This window comes from Phaethon aethereus (genome assembly GCF_964289735.1).
Source record: "Phaethon aethereus genome assembly, chromosome: 3".
NCBI classification, from domain to species: Eukaryota; Metazoa; Chordata; class Aves; order Phaethontiformes; family Phaethontidae; genus Phaethon; species Phaethon aethereus.
The window spans coordinates 83,048,844-83,068,438 of record NC_138576.1 but is presented as its reverse complement, the minus strand read 5'-3'; the positions used below and the strand labels follow the sequence as shown (position 1 = coordinate 83,068,438).

General features: G+C 44.9%; 1 protein-coding gene across 1 annotated transcript; it reads left to right on the top strand.

Moving 5' to 3' along the window:
* Positions 1 to 1,380: 1,380 nt before the first annotated feature.
* On the top strand, positions 1,381 to 19,028 carry URB2 (URB2 ribosome biogenesis homolog; the record flags this gene model as incomplete). Its single annotated transcript, XM_081998147.1, has 9 exons — positions 1,381 to 1,506; positions 2,314 to 2,490; positions 3,981 to 7,350; positions 9,333 to 9,493; positions 10,687 to 10,797; positions 11,724 to 11,966; positions 13,451 to 13,541; positions 15,158 to 15,297; positions 18,831 to 19,028. 9 exons carry the CDS (start codon positions 1,381 to 1,383, stop codon positions 19,026 to 19,028), a joined length of 4,617 nt encoding a protein of 1,538 aa, XP_081854273.1.
* Between the last annotated feature and the right edge of the window lie 567 nt (positions 19,029 to 19,595).

Here is a 19,595-nt window from a genome sequence, read left to right as displayed (position 1 = left end):
AGCCTGTATCCATTTGCATGGGACTCAGATTGGCTCACCATCCAGGGATTATGCTTTGCCAATTCCAAAATGTTTTTTTTCATTCCCTCCCCCGCCCGCCGCGTTTGACCTCCTCTGCGCTGCAGGGCAGGACACGCCGCACTCGGGCCCGCGGCACAGCGCCGCACGCCTGCCTCCTCCTCCGGGCCTCGGCTGCCCGGCCGAGCTCCGCTCCGCGTTAGGCCGGACCGGCCGGCAGCCCCCGGCAACGCCAGGAGCCCCACGGAGCCCACGCCGCTCCCGAACGTGTCCCGGGTGGGAGCCTGAAGGGCGCTCGCTGAAGAGACGCGAAAGTGAAAGTCGTCCTCTATCCGTAAATGAAGAAAAAAAAAAAGGGGGGGGGGGTGTGAAAGGCCAAGGGAAGAGAAACGGTGCGGTAAGAAGCAGCTGATTAAACCCACGCACTTTTCCAGGAAGAGAGCAATACCACGCGATAAGCCCACCCCGCCACCTCCGGGCGCGGGGAAAGCGCCCGGCCCGGCCCTGCCCTCACCCGGGGCCGCGCCCGTGCCCCAGGCCCCCCGGGGCCCGCCAGCCTCCCGGGAGCCGCCTGCCGGGCCGGGCCTGCGGGCCTCCGCCACGAGGCGGCCCGGTGGGACGCGCAGGGCCCGCTCCCGCCGCCGGCCCGCGCCGCGCCGCGCCCCCCCGCCCCGGCCCCGCACCCCGCTCCCCGCCCGCCGCCACTCACTGAGCATCGCAGGCGGCGGCGGCGGCGGGAGGCGGGGGCGGTGGGGCCGGGGGGGCGCTGTCACTGCGCCCAGCGGCGCCAGGCGCTGCCGGCGGGCGCGCCGCCGCTGCCGCCTCCCCTGAGTGCCGGTCGTGGTGGCGCTGGCGCGGACGGTGCTGCCCGGAGGCCGGCGGCGGCTGGCGGCGGCCGCTCCATGGCTGGGTGACACACGCCGCGGCGGGCGGGCGGGCGGGGGGGGGAGCGGGGCTGGGGCCGCCCCGCGCGCAGGCGCTCTCCGTCCGCCGATGGGCGCGAGCTCCCCGCACGGCGCCTCCCGCGATCGGCGATCGGCTGGCGCTGCCTGGCGGGGACAGAGGTCAGCGGCGAGGGCGGGTGAAGCGTGGGCCCGGCGGGCCGGTGAGGGCCGGGCGGTACCGGGGGCGGGGGGCAGTGAGATCCCTGCGAGGGGTGAAGGCGAGGGTGTCTGGGGGTAGGGGACCTGGTGGGGGACAGGGGGGCGTGGGGGACTGGGAGCGGGGGCGTGCGGCGGCCCGGAGTGCCCGGCTGGGGCGGTGGGTGGGTGCGGGGCCGCCTGCCCGTCCTGCGGCCTTCTCCAGGTTTGGCGTTTCTTTCAGTCGTGTGTCTTCGCCTTTGAAGGCCCGTACGCTGTCCCGATGGCAGCGATCTACTCTGGGATTTACCGGAAGCTGAAAAGCGCCAAGACTTCTTGGGAAGACAAACTCAAACTAGCCCACTTTGCGTGGATTTCTCACCAGTGTGTTCTTCCTAATAAAGAGCAAGTAAGTACTTTTTAGTGGTAAACAGCGAAAGAAAAAAAAAGTCCCAATAATTAATTGCTGCTGAGGATGAATTGATTCATAAAAGTCCAGATCTAGTTGCTTAAGCTTTTGACCCTAGGTAGTAGAGCGGCTATAGCTCTGATGGTGAGTTACAGGTGGCCTTTGATTGCTGTGGTGTTGTGTGAGATGTTTTCATAACATCATCTTTCAAGTAGCTTCAGCAGAAAGGTCTGCATTAGGGCAGGAAGAAAGAGTCATTCTTCTAGACAGAGTTCCTGTTATTTCAGTTACTTAGACTATTAAATCTATCCATACGCCATAATTTTATTTTGAAATCAATAAATTAATAGGTTTCAACCTCTTCCAATATGCACACATTTAAATTCCTAGGCCTGAATTTCTAGGTAGTAAATTTAAACATGCCAAGAGGAGGATGTGAAAGGAATACCAGTTGTCAGAAAGTGCAAACCATCTGATTCTTTTAAGTTTTGATTTAAAAGACTACATTTGCTAATCAGTATCAACTGTCAGAATTATACCCTGATGAAAGAGCCCTAGGATGTTGACTCCTGAAAGCTGTCTTGGGAGGGTACCGGAGAGCACAGGGATTTAGAATGAAAGCTCTTAGGAATTTAGATCTTGGTTAAAACCTAGAAGGGTGGACTTCTCTGCTCATTCAGAGCCTGTTCTGCTTGGATGTAGAGCAGTTCTCAAGATACGAGCGCTGTAATTGTGAAGAGATACTACTTTTGTCTTATTTTTGTATGGGAGTTATTAAAGATTACTTCTTTTCCCTTTTGTTGACAGGTATTACTCGACTGGGTAAGCCATGCATTGGTTTCATACTACAATAAGAAACCTGAACTGGAGGATGAAGTTGTTGAGAAACTCTGGGTGTATCTAGACAATGTTATCCATAGTAAAAGACTACAGAATCTCTTAAAAAGTGGGAAGACAATCGGTCTCAGCTTTTCAGTTGCACAGGTAAGTAAAAAAAGAGCAAGGACAGAGATAGTAGAGGGTCTGGTGGAAAGAATTTAAGGATCTGTTTTAGTCCAGTGGGGCTTGCACTGAGGGGATGAACTGTCTACTACGAGGCATAAGGAGACAGATGAGATTTTTAGCTCTAGAATAGAGGCAGATTTGTAAACTATTACTGAATTTGTTTGCTGACAAGATTATCTGGAGGTGAGAAAAGGGAGCAAAGAAAAAGGGGATTGAAGGAGAAAACCATAGGGAAATTGACACAAAGTTTGAGAAAATGAAGGGAAATGCAAGTTAAAGTAAACGTAATTCATTATGATTCTTTAGAATTCTTTAGAATTGTGTATTCTAAATTCTAAAAATTCTAATTGTGTACCCTGCAAAGAGGAGAGAGAACAGTCCTTCACATTCCCAATATCAGCACAGGAAATTATCTCTTTTTAAAATATGCAGATGATATTTAGTCACAGAATCGCAGAATCATTAAGATTGGAAAAGACCTTTAAGATCATCAAGTCCAACTGTCAACCCTACACCACTATGCCCACTAAACCATGTCCTGAAGTGCCACGTCTACATGTTTTTTGAACACTTCCAGTGATGGTGACTCCACCACTTCCCTGGGCAGCCTGTTCCAATGCCTGACCACTCTTTCAGTAAAGAAATTTTTCCTAATATCCAGTCTGATCTTCCCCTGGTGCAACTTGAGGCCATTTCTTCTCGTCCTATCACTAGTTACTTGGGAGAAGAGAACAACACTCACCTCACCACAGCCCCCTTTCAGGTAGTTGTAGAGAGTGATGAGGTCTCCCCTCAGCCTCCTTTTCTCCAGACTGAACAAACCCAGTTCCCTCAGCCGCTCCTCATAAGACTTGTGCTCCAGACCCCTCACCAACTTCGTTGCCCTTCTCTGGACATGCTCCAGCAACTCAATGTCCTTCTTGTAGTGAGAGGCCCAAAACTGAACACAGTATTCGAGGTGCAGCCTCACCAGTGCTGAGTACAGGGATACAATCACTTCCCCTGCTCCTGCTGGCCACCCTATTTCTGATGCAGGCCGTGCTTACTGAATAAGCTTCCTGGATCAAAGGTAGGAAGTTTGTTGTGTGTGGTTTGTTGTTGTTTGGAACATAATTTTGGGGACCTTGCAAGAAAGGAGGGAATTTACCCCTACTCCCTTTCTGCAGAATCAAGTGTTAGGGTCAAGTATGGATAGTCTTATGCTGTTGCTGGTAGCACACATACTGAAGGAGGGCGTCCTCACTCATGCTGTGGTGCAAACAAATGCAGGGACACTGTTCTGGCCAGAGGAGCTTCTAGCTTGAGACCCATAATACGAGATGCCCAGCAGCAGCTATTGGCAGGTCCTTGTAACTTCCTTCTTGCAGCCAGAGCTCACAGAAGGTGGTGTTGGTTTGTTGGTTCATTATGATGAGTTTTATCTTTGTGTGCAAAATTGACTCCTTTTTTTTTTCCCCCCCAATCTTCAGGTCATAAATGAAAGATTATCAGAAGCCTGTTCTCAAAAAACATGGCAAAACATTGGGACAGTGCTGAGTTGCTCCAGTGGCATTCTTTCTACTCCTTCACTCTCCATCATTTACACAGCAAAGTGTGAGCTCTTGGTTGATCTCCTCAGCAATCTGTCCAAGCTGGCATGTCAGCAGCTGGCTTCTGACAACACTGTGGGCTCCCAGGTGTTCAGCGTCCTACAACTTACCTTTGCTCAGTACCTCCTGATTCAGAGGCAGCAAACCAACCCAAATCGTGTGTTTGGGCAAGTGACAAGTCACTTGCTTCAGCCATGTCTGCTCCTGAGGCACATGCTGACTGTGAGGAGCTGGACACAAGCAGATGACAACCATGTGCGTCAGCACCTGAGCAGGGAAATCCGAAACCAAGTAGAAACTTTGCTGCAGGCTGGGTTATTCCAGCCTGAGCTTTTCTCATCCTACAAAGAGGAGCTGCTGCCAGAACAGGAGAAGAAGAAAGGAGCTTTGAAAAGTCTTTTGCTACCAGTCAACACAGTGCAGACCAAGCTGGGCAGTGGCTTTTGTGAACCTGCCCTCCATGGAGCTGTTGTGGCTGGTTCGGTGTCCCTGCTATATAAGCTCTTCCTGGACTCGTATTGTAAGGCAGAAAACCACCTTGTGTGCTTCCACATGCTCAGCAGGCTTTTTGGCTGTCTCAGGCTCTCTGGCCTACAGCAGGGTGTGAGGGAGGACCTGCTCTGTCTTGTGGACTGGAGCACAGAGCTGCTTGCTTTGGAACAACTTCTGAACTTGGTGCTTAGCAGCGATATCTATAACGTTGCCAGTGACCGTATCCGGCACAAGGAGGTACAGTTTGGGTTTTACCGCAGGCTAGCACAGATGTTGGTGAGTCACTCCCAAGCTTCCATCCCGGCTTGGTTCAGGTGTCTCAAAGTCTTGATATCATTAAACCACCTTATAGTAGAGCCAGACTTGGATGACTTAGTGTCCTCAGCTTGGATTGATGCCACAGTCTCCGAGACACGTACGAAGAAGCCCCAGGAGGCTCTCCTCAACACCGTGTTTCAGACTTACTCCAAGCTGCGACAGTTCCCACGGCTCTTTGAGGAGGTGCTGACAGTCATTTGCCGGCCAGCTGCTGATGAGCTGAGGCTGCCTGTCTTCTCTGCTGGCCTGACGGTAAAGCTTCGCGAGTGCCTCCTTGAACTGCCGCCCAACCAGATTCTGGACATTTTGTGTCTCTTGGTGGAGAAATGCCAGACCCTTATCGTTCCTGCTGTTGAAGGGTCAACTGACATGGCCTTGAAGCTGCTCTCAGTGAGCTCGGTGCTGCATGCTTTTCTGTTCAACATGAGAAGCCTAGATGATGTCAGTCCTTCCCCTGTGGTCCTTCGCACTCAGAGTCTGCTGGCAAAGATGCAGAAGGGAATAATTCAGCCACTGATTGAGCTGCTGCAGGCTCCTAGAAGAGAAGAAGAAAAGTCAGACCTTTGGCTAAGAAAGGCCAGTGACTCTGCTCTCCTCCTTGTTTACACTTGGGTTGAGGTAGACACTTTGTTTGGTGTTAGCTGCAGTAAGTATGTGTCTCCAGCAGCTGAAATTGCCGGTGCTGTTGTTCTACCTACTGCAAGACATGGGGGCATTTCGGCTTTCCTCACTGGTGTGGAGGAGCAGTGCTGGGAGAGAGTCATGGAACTTGCAAGTAGTTTTGCCTCCACTAGTAAATATTGCTTAGAACTGCTTACACTTCAGAAAATGAAGATGATCTTAATGCAGACCAAAGCTGACCTACAGGCCTTGCAGCATGCTGCAGCTTTCATCCTGGAGTCTGGGAGATCCTGCATGAGCAGGGGAGAATTTGAACCATGGGATGGAGATATCAGCACGATAAGTGATCTCACCTACCCCACGGCCCACTGGCACCTCGTCATCTCCAACCTGACTATCCTGTTGCCGTATATTTCCCTGAACGATGTAGAGTACATTGCAAATGTGCTTCTAGAGACATTAGTATTGGCCAAAGCTCAGGAAGCTGATGCAGACCTGCAGCCTTCCATCAGCATTGGGAAGATATCTCTTGGTTTTACACATAGCTCCTTTCTACCAGAAATGAAGGTCCTGCATTGTGCTTTTCTGACCAGTCTTATTCATCAGTTCACTAGGGTGCTGCCCTCTGCTGCCAGGGATTCAGTAGATCTGCCACTTCAACAGCTGTCTGCGGGTAATATCCCTTGGCATGAAGAAATTCTATCTCCTTGCAGACCTGTTGACCCGTTGGCAGCACCGTCAGAAAACAAACTGCTGAAGGATCAGCTCAGCTTGTCTTGGAAAACACTGGAGAAGGTTGCCCAATGTATAGTATTGCTGGCAAAAAATGGCTGCCCTGTCATCCTGAAAGAAAGTCAGCTGGAAAGCTGCTTGGGTTTGCTAGAAATTGCTTCTCTTCTGAAACTAGATAGTCTTCTTCCTTCTGACTGTACCCGGTGTTTTCTGGTGCTGCTGTCCCTACTAACCAATACCAGGGCTAGTGTCTCTTGCAGCAAGCTGTTACGGCTGAAGTGTTTAAGTACCTGCTTCCACCTCCTGAGGTGCCTGCAAGCTGGCAGGAATGCCAACTCTGTTTTTAAGGTGTTTCATGCCAGCGATATTCTTGAGGCTGTCATGATCTCCCAGCTCACAGCTAGCAAATTCTTCACTGATGTTTTGACTGTTCCTGCTTGGGCACAGTATCTCCAGGAGGTCCAAGCCTTTTTGGAAAGCTTTCTTCAGATGATTATTGAAAGAAGGCAAAGTGTGAGGCTCAACTTGGAAAAGTTCATGTCTTTCCTGGTGAGCTGCAAGCCAGACGTTGGTGCAGCCAAAAGCAAAGGCTGGAAAAACTGGAATCCCCCAGCTGGGCAGTTACTGCTCATGGCGTTCACCACACTGTGTCGTGTCGTCACACTCTACCTTCAGCAGCTGCCAGAAAAGAAGCTGCAGTCTGTGGATGTACTGTCTGCTCTGTTGGAGCCAGTAGTTCTGCAGATGGTCAGAACTGTTGAACACGGTCTTCAGAGTAGCACCCAAAACCAGCCTTTGCCTGTAGCATTCATACCATCTGTCACTACTCTTCTCAAAGCAGATCTGAGCCATGCTGTCAAAAAGGGCTGGCAGAAGGAGCCCAGTGGGTTTTTGGAGCAACCTCGTATTAAACTGTATCAAAAGTTTTACTCTCAGATACTGAGAGAGCTGCCCTGCGCGGGAGGTAATCTGCAGTTCCTTCAGTCTGCGTTGCAATTCCTAACGGTCTTCTGCTCAGTGCCAGAGCTGTATCCTGGAAAAGAAACTGCAGTCACGGTTGTTTTTGCTATAAAAAAGCTTCTTACTGGTATGAAAACTCCCTTTCTTTACTTCCCTTGCTAGTTTTGCAGCACAGAGGCGAGTTAAAAAAATACAGCTTTTTGTAAAGTCTGTATCTATTTACGTGTGTTAAAGCAGTAGGCTATCCTTTTATAAGTGCATAACAGGAAAATTTTCAAGGAGGCAGTGTTGTGGTACCTGGACCATAGCCACCATGTAATTTGGTAATGATCTTTTCCCCAAAGATGCAAACATTCAATAGAGTTGAGGTCCTCAGTTACTTATCCCTGTAGAGCATTTTGACAGTAACTGGAACATGGTAATACTTCTGGATGTAGGGCTGAAGATGCAGTGTCCTTCTACTGATGTAGTTGGTATAGTAGGCACCGCTGAAGCAGCTGATGTGCGCCAGGTCAGATCTGATTATGTCTTACTTGAGGATTTCAGTGTACCGTACAGTAAAATACTAATATATTTTTGTATCTGATAGGCAAGGTTATAGAACAATGGAAGTGACCTAACTGTTAAGAATGCTGAACACCTATAATTTGGATAAAGTCTGTGGGAGATGGCAGATCGGTCCCTTTATCCCTGTCAAATAAAGAGATGGCTAGAAATGACAAGAAAAACCTCTCTTGCCAGCTGTGTGACCTAATGGTTCCTTTATATTGTCTCATTCAGAAAGTGAGATGAACTAAATATAGCACAGGCGTTAACTGTTCTCTTTGACTTCTTCAAACAGTTGGAATTTGTTGAACTTACTACTGATGTGCTCTGGCACAGTGGTCTCCAAACATTTTTGATTGTGCACACCTATCAGTAAAAAAAATAAATTGAGCATGCAGCCTCAGTATATGTTTCTTTATAAATTATATGCATGTGCTACTCTACTAGCATACTATGTATATTACAAAGCATACACAAAAATTTTAAAAAGCATGAGAGAAAGATGAAATAAACACTATTTTTACTTTTATTTATTAAAGATATTTTATTTATAATTCCTACACCCCAGTGGATTGTCTTGTACACACCCTGAGGTGTCTGCACCCCACTTTGGAGACTACTGCTCAAGTGTACTACAGTCATGAGCTCAATGTTTATGTTGGCTTTAGGTAGTTAAGAACAGAGCACAGCTCTCCATGGAAGATCTAATTTTGAATTTGTGCAGTCAAGTTTGAGCTAGAATTTACGCATAGATACAGGCTTAGTCTGTCTCTTTGGCCTGCATTTTGGTCTTTCAGCATTGTGGGGTTCACTTAAGGGCACTGAGAGCAGGAATTTCACACTAGGACTAGGGAGCATGAGGAGGTGTCAACTGCTGTAATTTTTCAGCTAGCTTTTCTCTCTCTCGTCCTGTGCCTCACTGTACTAGTGTAAGATTGTAAAGTGCTTTAGCTGGAGATGTAATTAATCACTGTAAAAAGCTGCAAGAATTTCTGATGAATAAGTAAAGTATTCAGTAAGTTGAAATATGGATTCCTTTTGAAGAGGACTTTCAGTACTGTCACAGATCCTGTGGATACTTGTGGAACTAAAAAACAAGGCTTCAAAATCAATTAAGATATAAGCTAGTCCAGGACTGTCTACACAGCAATAATTGAGTAAGTGGGGAGTGTGATTTATGATCAGCGGAGACCTGAACTTTGCCAGCTTAATGCTTTTGTGACTTGTGATGGCTCTTTGGCCAGCATTTGTAGTAAAGCCCTGGGGCTTGTTTAGCCTACTCTCTTGGCTTGTGCACATGCTTTGTTGTAGTATTTCCATACTACTGAAGGCTTTTTATTGGCATGGTGACTGTTCTGTGAACCCTAGGGTAGGAAATACTTGAGAACAGCAATTCATTGCACTAGTGGGGAGGGAGGTAAAGGGAAAGCATGGGGCCCTCTATGCATTTGAGTGTTAAAAAGGTACCCACAGAGCTGTTTTGAGGTTCAATTAGCCCTGTTCTTGCCTGTGGAAGTCCCTGTCTTGGGAATTAAGACATGCTTGTGACTCTTGACTATGCAGGTCCTGCAGTCACAACCCAAGTGATCCAAAGTGTGGAGATGGAGCTGACAGAGGTGCTTGTCCAGCTGCTGGGAAACTGCCCTGCCGAGGAGTTTTATACCATAATGAGGCTGATGCTGCAGGGACTTGAAATGAGGAATGTTTGGCAACAGAAGCCTAAAGTAAGGCATGAGCTTAGTTTATTGTAAACTTTTTTCTTCATTTTTCTGTATCTTGAAAAAATTTCTTAGTTGAATGACATCTGATAAATACTTTTTTCCTCTTCTTGATTTATGTTCAGTGGTCAGGTTACATTAATTTATACAGTTAAGGGCTTGGTAACTGTGCTATGTTCTGGATATAAACTGAGAGAGGTGGAAAGATCATGGAAACCTACTGGAAAAAACTGTCCAGTTTAAGGACTCAGCAGTCTTAATTCCATGTATTGTCAACAGAAATCACACAGCTGCAATGTTACAGGCCATGCTGAATTTTTTTTTTCTACTTGACGATCAAAGCTCTTGCACAACAGATCCTAGTGGTCAGTGAGTTTAACAACTGTTTGTCTGTGACTCTTCTTAACAGGGTTAAGATGCTGGCATTTTTAAATAAAACCAAAACTACACCTGTGGTTTTGATATTTGTCTCTATAAAGATTTTTACTCTGTAATAACCAGATACCACACAGTAGCTTTTTAAATACTATGCCTTCCTCCAGAGCAGCTTAAGCATCAGTGGTAACATTTTGGCAAAAGAGCTAGCTGAACTCTCCATAGAAAGTTCAGTGACTTGAGAATTAAACTTGGATTAAATTTAGGGATTTATCTGGCTCTGTTTCATTTGTCAGAAATAGACACGGATATGCTGCATCAGTTCTTCATATGTCTTTTTGAAAGTGTATCTGGAATTCCTGTGCTACACATGTAATTCCTGCCACCTGAGTATAGTTTGTTTCTTTAATCAGTCTGTCATAACAGCCAGCAAGTAAAAAAAACCCTACTGCCAAATGAAACATTCTTAGCGTATAGTGTACTGGTGTCCCTGTGTTCCCCTTGCTTCCCTCTGTTATCTAGTGGCAGTTGAAGGAGAAGTCTTTCCTTTCTTAAAAATCACATAAGCCTTTTTGTACAGTAAGTTGATTCTAAAATGAATGTAGCATGCAGTACTTTTGGATCAGTGCTGCTCAGCATATTGAATTTTGTTGAGCTGCTGCTTATATCACAATTTCCAGAGAGATCTGTTGGTGAGAGGACTTTCATGTGTCAAGGCTCTGGTAATGCTCAAAACTGCCACTGCCTTTGAAAGAGCTCTTCTGTGCTTGAAAGGAGCCAGTGCATCTTGTACCTGTGACTGATCATCAGTCTGCTTTCTGCAGGAAGTATTGTCAGCTGTTACGCTAACCAAATTGTTGCTCAGCTGCCCATTAAGTGGAGACAAAGAGAAAGCTTTCTGGTTTGCCAGCCCACAGATAATCACAGCTTTAGCTGTAAGTATCTCTTTATTGTAACTTCATTACCTATCCCTTTTATTTGTTCGAGTCTGTAGTCCTTACATCTAACATGCGCAGAGGCATACAGGAACAAAAAAGTTGTGGATACTAGACAAATGCATACCAGATTCACCTGCGCTTTTTTGTCTAGACTCTTTCTCAAGTAAATCTCTTCCTGTGAGTGCAGTGTGTAGGTCATCCATTTCTTATTATCAGTAATTTTCTGGGTCTGCACCATGTAATCTGGAGCTTGGGAGAGACTTGTTAGGCTGCAGAGAAGAGAGTCTGAGTCTCCTGTCCTTCCTTCTGTCCAAAGGAGAAGGTAACTGGCAGCCACATGTTGCAGCAGAAGCCAACAGCAGCAAAACAAAAAGAAAAACGTTCTCATATTTAAAAAAGTAATGATATAAATTTGCTGAATTATGAATGGTGAAACTTAACTGAAAGTAACCAAACCCAGGTTTCCTGTCCTTCATTTGTATAGCATACAAACCTAGTGATGTAGGTTTTTCTTCTCTTGTGGTGATGGTGTCTCTAGACCAGAATTTGTCAGAGGTTGGCTCTGCAATGCCTGGGAAACGTGAGCATGCAATTTTTGCCCTTTTTTGGTAGGTTTGCATGCTCATAAAGGAGAGGACTGCATTATGCATTCATGTGAGGAGGTGCAAAGAGGTGCTGGTTGTCAGGGGACTGGAGTATAGTTACAATTCCACACTCACACCAATGCTTGCTTGAAATGCATCATATGCAGCCTCGCCCAGGGCACAGTTGCATGAAAATGGCTGAAGTGCAGGAGTCTCCCTGCCAGTGTAGCTTGCACCACTCTAGTTCCATAATGCTCAAGTCAGAGCATTATGGTTGTCTCATGTGTAAATGCTCGTGATAGGTGCACTCCTCCTTACCTGTTTCCTGTCTTCTTGTAGATGCAAACCAAAGAGGCCTGTCAGGACCAGTCTCTGATTTCCACCATAGTTGTACCTATTCTAGAGACTCTAGCTGCTCTGCTAAGGCAAGGAGAAGGGATTCTCTTGAATCCACACCATGTGGCATTGGCATTCAGCATTCTTCTAACAGTCCCTCTGGATCATCTGAAGACAGAAGATTATCATGGCCTTTTCCTGGGAGTCCATGAAGTGCTCTTCTCTATTGTGCAGTGTCATCCAAAGGTGAGGGAGTGGGAGGAGGAGAAAAAGGTAGAAAGAACCAACACAGAGGCCAGTGATGAGAATTTTTTTTTAATAGTGGTTTTGAAATAATTTGTCCTGGTAGTATGAAAGTACTTTGTACCGCTTATCATATAAAAGGCTGGGAATCTCAAAATCACATCATTTCAGTTGCTTTCCTCCTTTGTTTTATGTCTGCATTGTTGGTCTTTGGCAGCACATTGCTTATCAACATCTGATGCTAGATTAGGATAAATCTTTTTCTTTTTTTATGATTGATTTCTACAAGCACAAATGGCTCAGGCTGTAGGACCTCATTCTCACTGAAGATCAAGATTCTGCAATCCTTTGAAAACGGGGCTTAGACATGTTAGAAGTTGGTGACCTTCAAACATTGTACCATCCTGGTGTTCTTGTCGGCCTTCTGGCATGGGAAAGTGAAAACATGGCAAGAAAGTTAGAGAAATGGCGAATTCAAAAAAGCAAGGCAGTACGCATTGCTAAAAAGCCCTTACAAAAACCCTGTGGTAGAAAGCTGCCTATCCAGGCTGTTTGCATACAGTGATCTGTAGTGTTACTGGACCCTGCGTTCTGTGAATCTGTCTGGCTACACAGGTTCTCTACCCGCAAGAACAAATTCCCTAGACATTAGGGTACTAAATCAAATGCTACTTTGGAGACATGTAGTAACTCTAATGTGATGTTTACTTGTTACTTATATTTGAATATGGCCAGGACTGCAGTCCTGCTCCAGGATTCTCATGTGCTAGTGTCGTGGTTTAGCCCCAGCTGGCAACTAAGCACCACGCAGCCACTCACTCACTCGCCCTCCCGCAGTGGGACGGGGGAGAGAATTAGAAAAAAAACCTCGTGGGTTGAGATAAACACAGTTTAATAGGATGGAAAGAGAGAAAGAAACAACAATAATAATACCAACAAAGGAATGTACAAGAACAAGTGATGCCCAATACAGCAATTGCTCACCACCCGGCGATCGACAGGCCGTCCCCGAGCAGCGATTTCCACTCCCCAGCCAACTCCAATTTATGTACTGGGCATGACGTCGTATGGTAAGGAATATCTCTTTGGCCAGTCTGTGTCAGCTGTCCTGGCTGTGTCCCCTCCCAGCTTCCTGTGCACCCCCAGCCTGCTCGCTAGCAGGCCAGCACGAGAAGCTGGACTGTCCTTGACTGCTTAGCAACAACCCAAACCATCAGCACATTATCAACAGTTTCTCATCCCAAATCCAAAACATAGGCTCACACTAGCTTCTGTGAAGAAAACCAGCTCTATCCTGGCTGAAACCAGGACAGCTAGATACTGTATGGATGCACAATGAAAAGATAGTCTCTGCTCCTGACAGCTGTATAAGCTATATAGTTTCCTTCACAGGAATTGATTTCCCTCAGATGATGGGGTGGTGTACCTCTACCTTCTGCACTCCTTTTACAACATAATCTCAGATTTTTCATTTCATGTCTTTGCAGGTGCTATTGAAAGCAGCACCATCTTTTCTGAACAGTTTCCATCGTCTTGTTGTTTCTGTAATGCATGAAGGACGTCAGAAAGGAGACAGAGGTACCATATCTTTTCCACTTTTGCACTATATATACACATTGTAATTTTGTATATTCTAGAAGAGGAGATGCAAAACAGGGCGGTCTGATGCCAGAAGCAAAGTCCTCAAAACCTAGTGTTGGCACTGAAACCATTAGCCCTATCCGTCCTTTATGTAAAATTGAGGATGAGCTTTGTAGTATTGTGGGCTTAGGAAGGTAACTGGGGCTCCTGTGGAGCTGCATCTAGACAGCACTGCTTTAGGTGAATAAGGTATTCTTCACTGACTGGCTGGCAAGTAGGCAGGTACTGGTAAAGCTTGTTATGCCCAATTTCTGCTCTTCCTATCAACCTCTGTGCCTGAAAGCATGGTGGCTGTGAACTCTGGTGATACATACTAACATGCCTGAGTTATAACCCCAAATCAATCCTACTAAATGGAGCTTCTTGAGACTGGAACTATGTTTACTACAGACCTGAATTGTCACCATTCTGTGCTAAAGCATATAACCAGAACATTACACATATTTGAAGCATCAATTTGGATTAGATGATACACCTGTATGGTCAAGGATTTGGAATTAGTGTGGGTAAATATTTCAAAAAGAAGAAAAAACCCCAAACTTATTACTGGAAGTTGTTAAAGAATTTGCATTATCAAAGTAGCCAAGTCAAAGATGTTCATGCTGATTAATGTAATCCTCCTGTGCTTTACGCTGGTTAGGACATAAATACCCTGTCATTAATAGCGGTGACTTTTTGAGACAAGTTGACTTCATGGCCTGCAACTGCTTGTATCCCAGCTTTCCACTGATGTCTAAAGCTTATTCCATGTTCAGATTTATCTCAGCTGATACGTTGCCCGCAACTGTGGGTAAACTTAAGTGTACATATGCATCATGGAGGAATATACTAACAAAGGCTTAATAATAGAGGTACAGGTATGTCAAACTGGTGACAAACTTTGAGAAAGTTCTAGCTTCTGTAATGTGTTTATGTAAGGCAAGGGTCACAGGAAACTTATGGGTACATGGTGTCCTAAAGTTTATTTTCATAACACATAATATGAAGTAATTTCTAGATTTCCCTTCTCCCTTGTTTGTGTTAGTTCCCTTCATTCACTGCCTACTGAAAGGGTAAATTCTCTGGTGATCTTTGCAGTCTCACTTTAAATATCTCCAGTGCTGTGGCTTCTGCTGCTGTATTCCATGTAATAAATCTTATCAGAAAGCTTTCTTACTATGCTGTTGTTAAGAGATCTCTTCTGACTTTCTGTAGGTAGAATATAATTTTCTGGTCTCCTTGTTCTTTCCTCCACAATGATGGTTGGGGCTGAATCATAGAAGGGATCATAGATGCTGCTTTTAGCACTTAGCATATATAACAAACACTTTTTGCCTTCAGTGCATGTGGAGTGTGAATCTTGTAAAATAACTGTTGGAAGAGATGCATATGGTGTGTTAGGGGAGTTTGGGGGGCCTCTCAGCTCTGGCTTGTTAAGAAAAGAAGATCAAATGGGCAAACTGGTGTTGGCATCATGTAGTTCAAGAATCATATGGAAGACTGGGTGATTCTTTGTCTTTTCCCTAGTGTTTTTAAGCCTTAAATGCCAGACTGCAACTCACTTTCTGTTTTAGGCAACACAGATGAGTTTGAAGTTATACTGAAGTGTGCACACTTGGTGGAACGGATGTATACTCATATCGCTGCAGAAATGGAGGACTTTACTGTGTTTTCAGCTTTCATTGTAGCTCAGTATGTGACTGAATTGCAGAAGGTAACACGTTCTTGTCCATCTTGAAAGTGCCATGGTATTGTGCTGGCTTTGGAGTTCCTATTCCAAAGGCAGCTGTGTTAAGTTTTGTAAAACCTGTAAAGTTATAAAGTTGCTGTGCCTCATGGGGATACAGGTTTGATCCAGACTCTGTTACTTTGAGCAAGAGTTCCTGAGAATCTTTCTTACCTGGCTCCCAAAAACTTTCTAAAGGTGTGGGCTGTGGGTTTTTTTAAGGCAAAACAATGCAATGCCTATTTGCAGAACTGCTTTGCTTTTCTGTCATGTTGGGTGTTGTTTTTTCTTCATGTGGTAGTTAAGTTTTTCTCCCAGCTAGTCTTAGTTACCCAGGATTGATAGCAGTTAGGGCCCCATCTGGCAAAGTAGTGGAGAAAAATTCTCCTGGAAAATGTTTTTTAGTCTGGTCTAAATGAGTAAGTGAACGGAGAAAAAGTTAACCAGGCTGGAGAATTCTTAGCTTTTCATTAATTCTCCTTTCATACCAAAGATATTCCCATACTAGCTGGAAACAACTACTCCTACTATTAGGAATGCCAGAGCCAGGTCAGTAGCTTCTCACATCCAGACCTACATTCAAATTATCATTATGTTCAGCCTAATGGATTTAGATTTTACCAGGGTTTGAATGCAAGTACCTGCAAATTGATTATTTGTGGCTCTGGCCTGGGTATGGGCTGAAATACAAAAAGGAATTTTTGTCTTTGATTTGAGGCTCTCTTACCACAAAAATATCTTAACTGGTGCTATGTTTCTGAAGGATTATGGTGTAACCAATGTAACTAACCATGAAGGTTGTTATGTAGCTTAAACTGAGCTGCCTCCTCTGTTGTCTGGCTTTTTTCCAAGGTTTGGAAGCCAAACAATGGGATATGTCCGGTTTTAGCTCTGTTATTTAGTGTTCCTTGGTAAGTTGGTTATTGTTTACATAGTAAACATAGTAGTTTAGCAAATACGAGGGACAAATTACTGTTAAGACTACTTCTGCTCTATTTAACTCTCTCTGAAATCTGTTTATCACTGAACGTAGAGCCTTTACTCAGAAAGCCTGACTTGAATTGTCAAATGACCTTTCCAAGTTAAAAGGACACTATTCAGTATTAGCAGTGTACAAAGTCTCATGAGACTTGTAGGAAAGTTTTGTGCAATACTTATCACTGGGAAATGGAAAATGATGGATGATAGCTGACACCACAGATCAGTAATATATGCATGGAACCTTTGGGCGTGGAAAGGGGAATCGGTGTAGTGAGCCACCACACACTGTGACAAAGGGGTGTTTTCTGTCAGACAGAATAGATAGATCACAAGTAGGTGATGATATCTTTGTTCATGAGACTTGTGGAAATTGATGGATATCAGAGGCAGGGAGGACCTCAGCATGTCTGTCTTAAGGGGGCACGTATGCATCTTTCACGTTGCTCTGCAGAGAGAGAGAAAAACTCCTTTAACCGTTCATCTCTTCTGAGTCCAGATCAATGGCTTTCAGCCTGTGATCTGAAAAGCTTGGGGGTCCGTCAAAAGTAACTGAGAAAAACGTGTTGGTAGATTTAGATCTCTATATGGGCATCTGCACACTTACTGAAACCCTTTTAAGGGTCTGTAAACTAAAACTGATGAAAGCTGCTGGCCTAAAAAGTCACTTACTCCTAAAGTAGTTGTGTAACAGTTCCCTCAGTGCTTCCTCTTTATACCAGGAAATAAAATACCCTTGTGAATTATTTTGTGTGAATCTACAAAGATTCTTTGCTGGAGTGGGTGGCATCTATAGCCTCTTTCCTACTGTTGACAGTGCTTTTCCCTTGTTGTCTATGAGCTGTTGCTTAATTCAACAATAGTGAAATACCTCTTCACACATTTAATGTCTCACATCAAGAGCTCTGTAATGCTTGACAAATTGGTTGTGCTAGCTATATAGACCGTAAAACACTTACAAGCATAATTAACTGCCAGCCAGGAGTGCCAGCTGTTTAAATCTTTGATTCTGCTTCCCATAGTGTTATTGGAGGGTGTTTATAGGAAACTGCACTGCAAAGCAAGAATGGCCCAAATAAGGCATGGGTCCAAATTAATTTGTGATGTAGGAGATGCAGTTCCATTAACTGCAGCTCTGAGGTATCTGCTTATCCCAGGTGGGACATCTGATCAATCTTAGTAGCTGTGGGTTTTCCTGTCCTTGTTCTCTACGGTCATTTTTCTTCCCTAGGAAGGGAGAGGCCAGCCCAGTGTATTCACTGGGAGTTGTGATGCTCAACTGTTCTGTTACTTTAGTGCATGGTGTAGGGAGAAATAACATCTGCTATAAACCAGCCAATAGATCAACTGACATAGAGGGGGAAAATGGCAAACTTTTGGCCATGCAAACTCATCAGGGTCACAGATCCAAAGAAAGGTTTATGTCCCTTAATGCCTTCTCTGTTTTTCCCAGCTATGCTAGCAGGTCTAATAAAATATATTAGCTGTTTTACATTTAGGACAGAAAGAGAGCAGGAGCCTGTCACAGTGATTAGGAGTGCACTTCATTAGTGGAAAGTTTTATTAGTTGCCTCAGGAAGAAAGAAGTCTGAATTTTAATGGTAGCTTTTTATGTAGTTTTCATTAGGCCTGGAGTGGAGAGGCTTAGGTCTGGAGGCATAAAGCTAATTCTAGGATTCAGCAAAGATAAGATATGGTTCTGTGGCAAAAATAATGTGATTATGCCAGAGGCCAGCACCGCCTCAGGCAGTGAAGTATTTAGCAAGTGATTGTGAGCACAGGACAAATTCCAGTTAGCCTGGAGCACCAGGGGACTCCAGAGTCAGCACTGATGTTCCTGGTTGTAGTGGTGGTTCTGTCAGTTGTGGGGTTGAGCAAGGGTAATGTCAGGAGCAGGGCACTGAGTCCTCAGTCATTCGTTGTATTCCTTCAACTTTCTGCATGGCTCGGGCAAGGTACCCAATTTCTGATGTTAAAACAGATCAAGGAAATGCACATCTCATGAGCTTTTTGAAGTCTTCTTTTATTAAGGCTTATACATTGAAGTCCTCAGATATAAATTGTTAGATAAATATCAAGTTGTTAAGTGACAAGTTAAAATTGATTGGCTACCCAATATAAATCATAGAGTAGCCTGGAAGAAGTGCTCATTTGCAACTGAGACCTAATAGCATGCAGCTAATGAGACATATAGAATCTGCTGAAATATGTAATCCAAGGCAAGTATTTTAGTTTTTTTTAAAGTTTTTCTGCTGAGGAATTTTTGTGTGATTCCAAGATGATCAGTGTCTTTGCCCCTGCAGCAATGTGTATAGTAGCCCTCTTGTGCATTTTATTACAAGGGGCTTGTTCTGCAAAATGTGTTTGCAAAAATCAGAAAAATATTGCTCAAGTTAAAATCTTGGATTTTATCTAATGGACTGTTCCACGTGGTCTGATGGACTGGATAATATGTTGTCAGCATTTAATGTATACTGACTGTGGGAAGGGTGTTTTGTTGCCTTTTTGTCTTCAAATTTAATGCTGTTTTGTTCTTCTCATAGGTGACTTTGCACCCAGCTGTGAAAAAACATCTTACAGAAGGGATATATCACATCCTTGACCTTTGCATTGAACGGGACATCAAGTTCTTAAATGCGTCGCTACCAGCAGGTGTAAGGGAGGTCTTTAAGGACCTGTATAATGATTACAACCACTACCACAAAGCAAAAAAACAGGGAGAGGAAAAGTACACTGCATAATGAATCCTGCCTGGTGCCGTGTAATCACCATGCTGCGTATGAATTTATCTTGCAGTGCTCAGAAAATCCTCAGTTGGTTTGGTTTGGGCTGACTAGGAAGATCAAATCTGGAGAGGGTCATCTAAACATGCATTGCATCTTATCTCTATACAGCCAGCCTTCATAATGGGGAAAAGGGAAGCGGGGAGGGAGGATGTTAGGTCTGGTCCTGCTGTTCACCTGTGCTGGCCTTGGTGAACCTGCTGGGAGCCCTGGGGAGCTCGCTGCAGTCTGGCAGCAGATGTCAGGCTTCAGCACATCATGGTGCTTTTCTGTGGAAGCAATAGTCTGGTGTAAAAGCCAGTGAGGGTTATGACTCTGCCCTTGCTTACATGGTGAGCAGAATGAAAGCAGATAAAGTGCTTATTTTTGTACCTTGTTATTTTACATTTTATTACTGAAGAAATTTGTGAATGTTACACAGCTGCGTGGTAGGTTACTGTACAAAACTGTGGAAATAACAGTAAAAAATTTGAAAGCTTGTATCTCTTTGCTCGATTGGTTTTGCTTTTGAGTACAGCCCTGGGC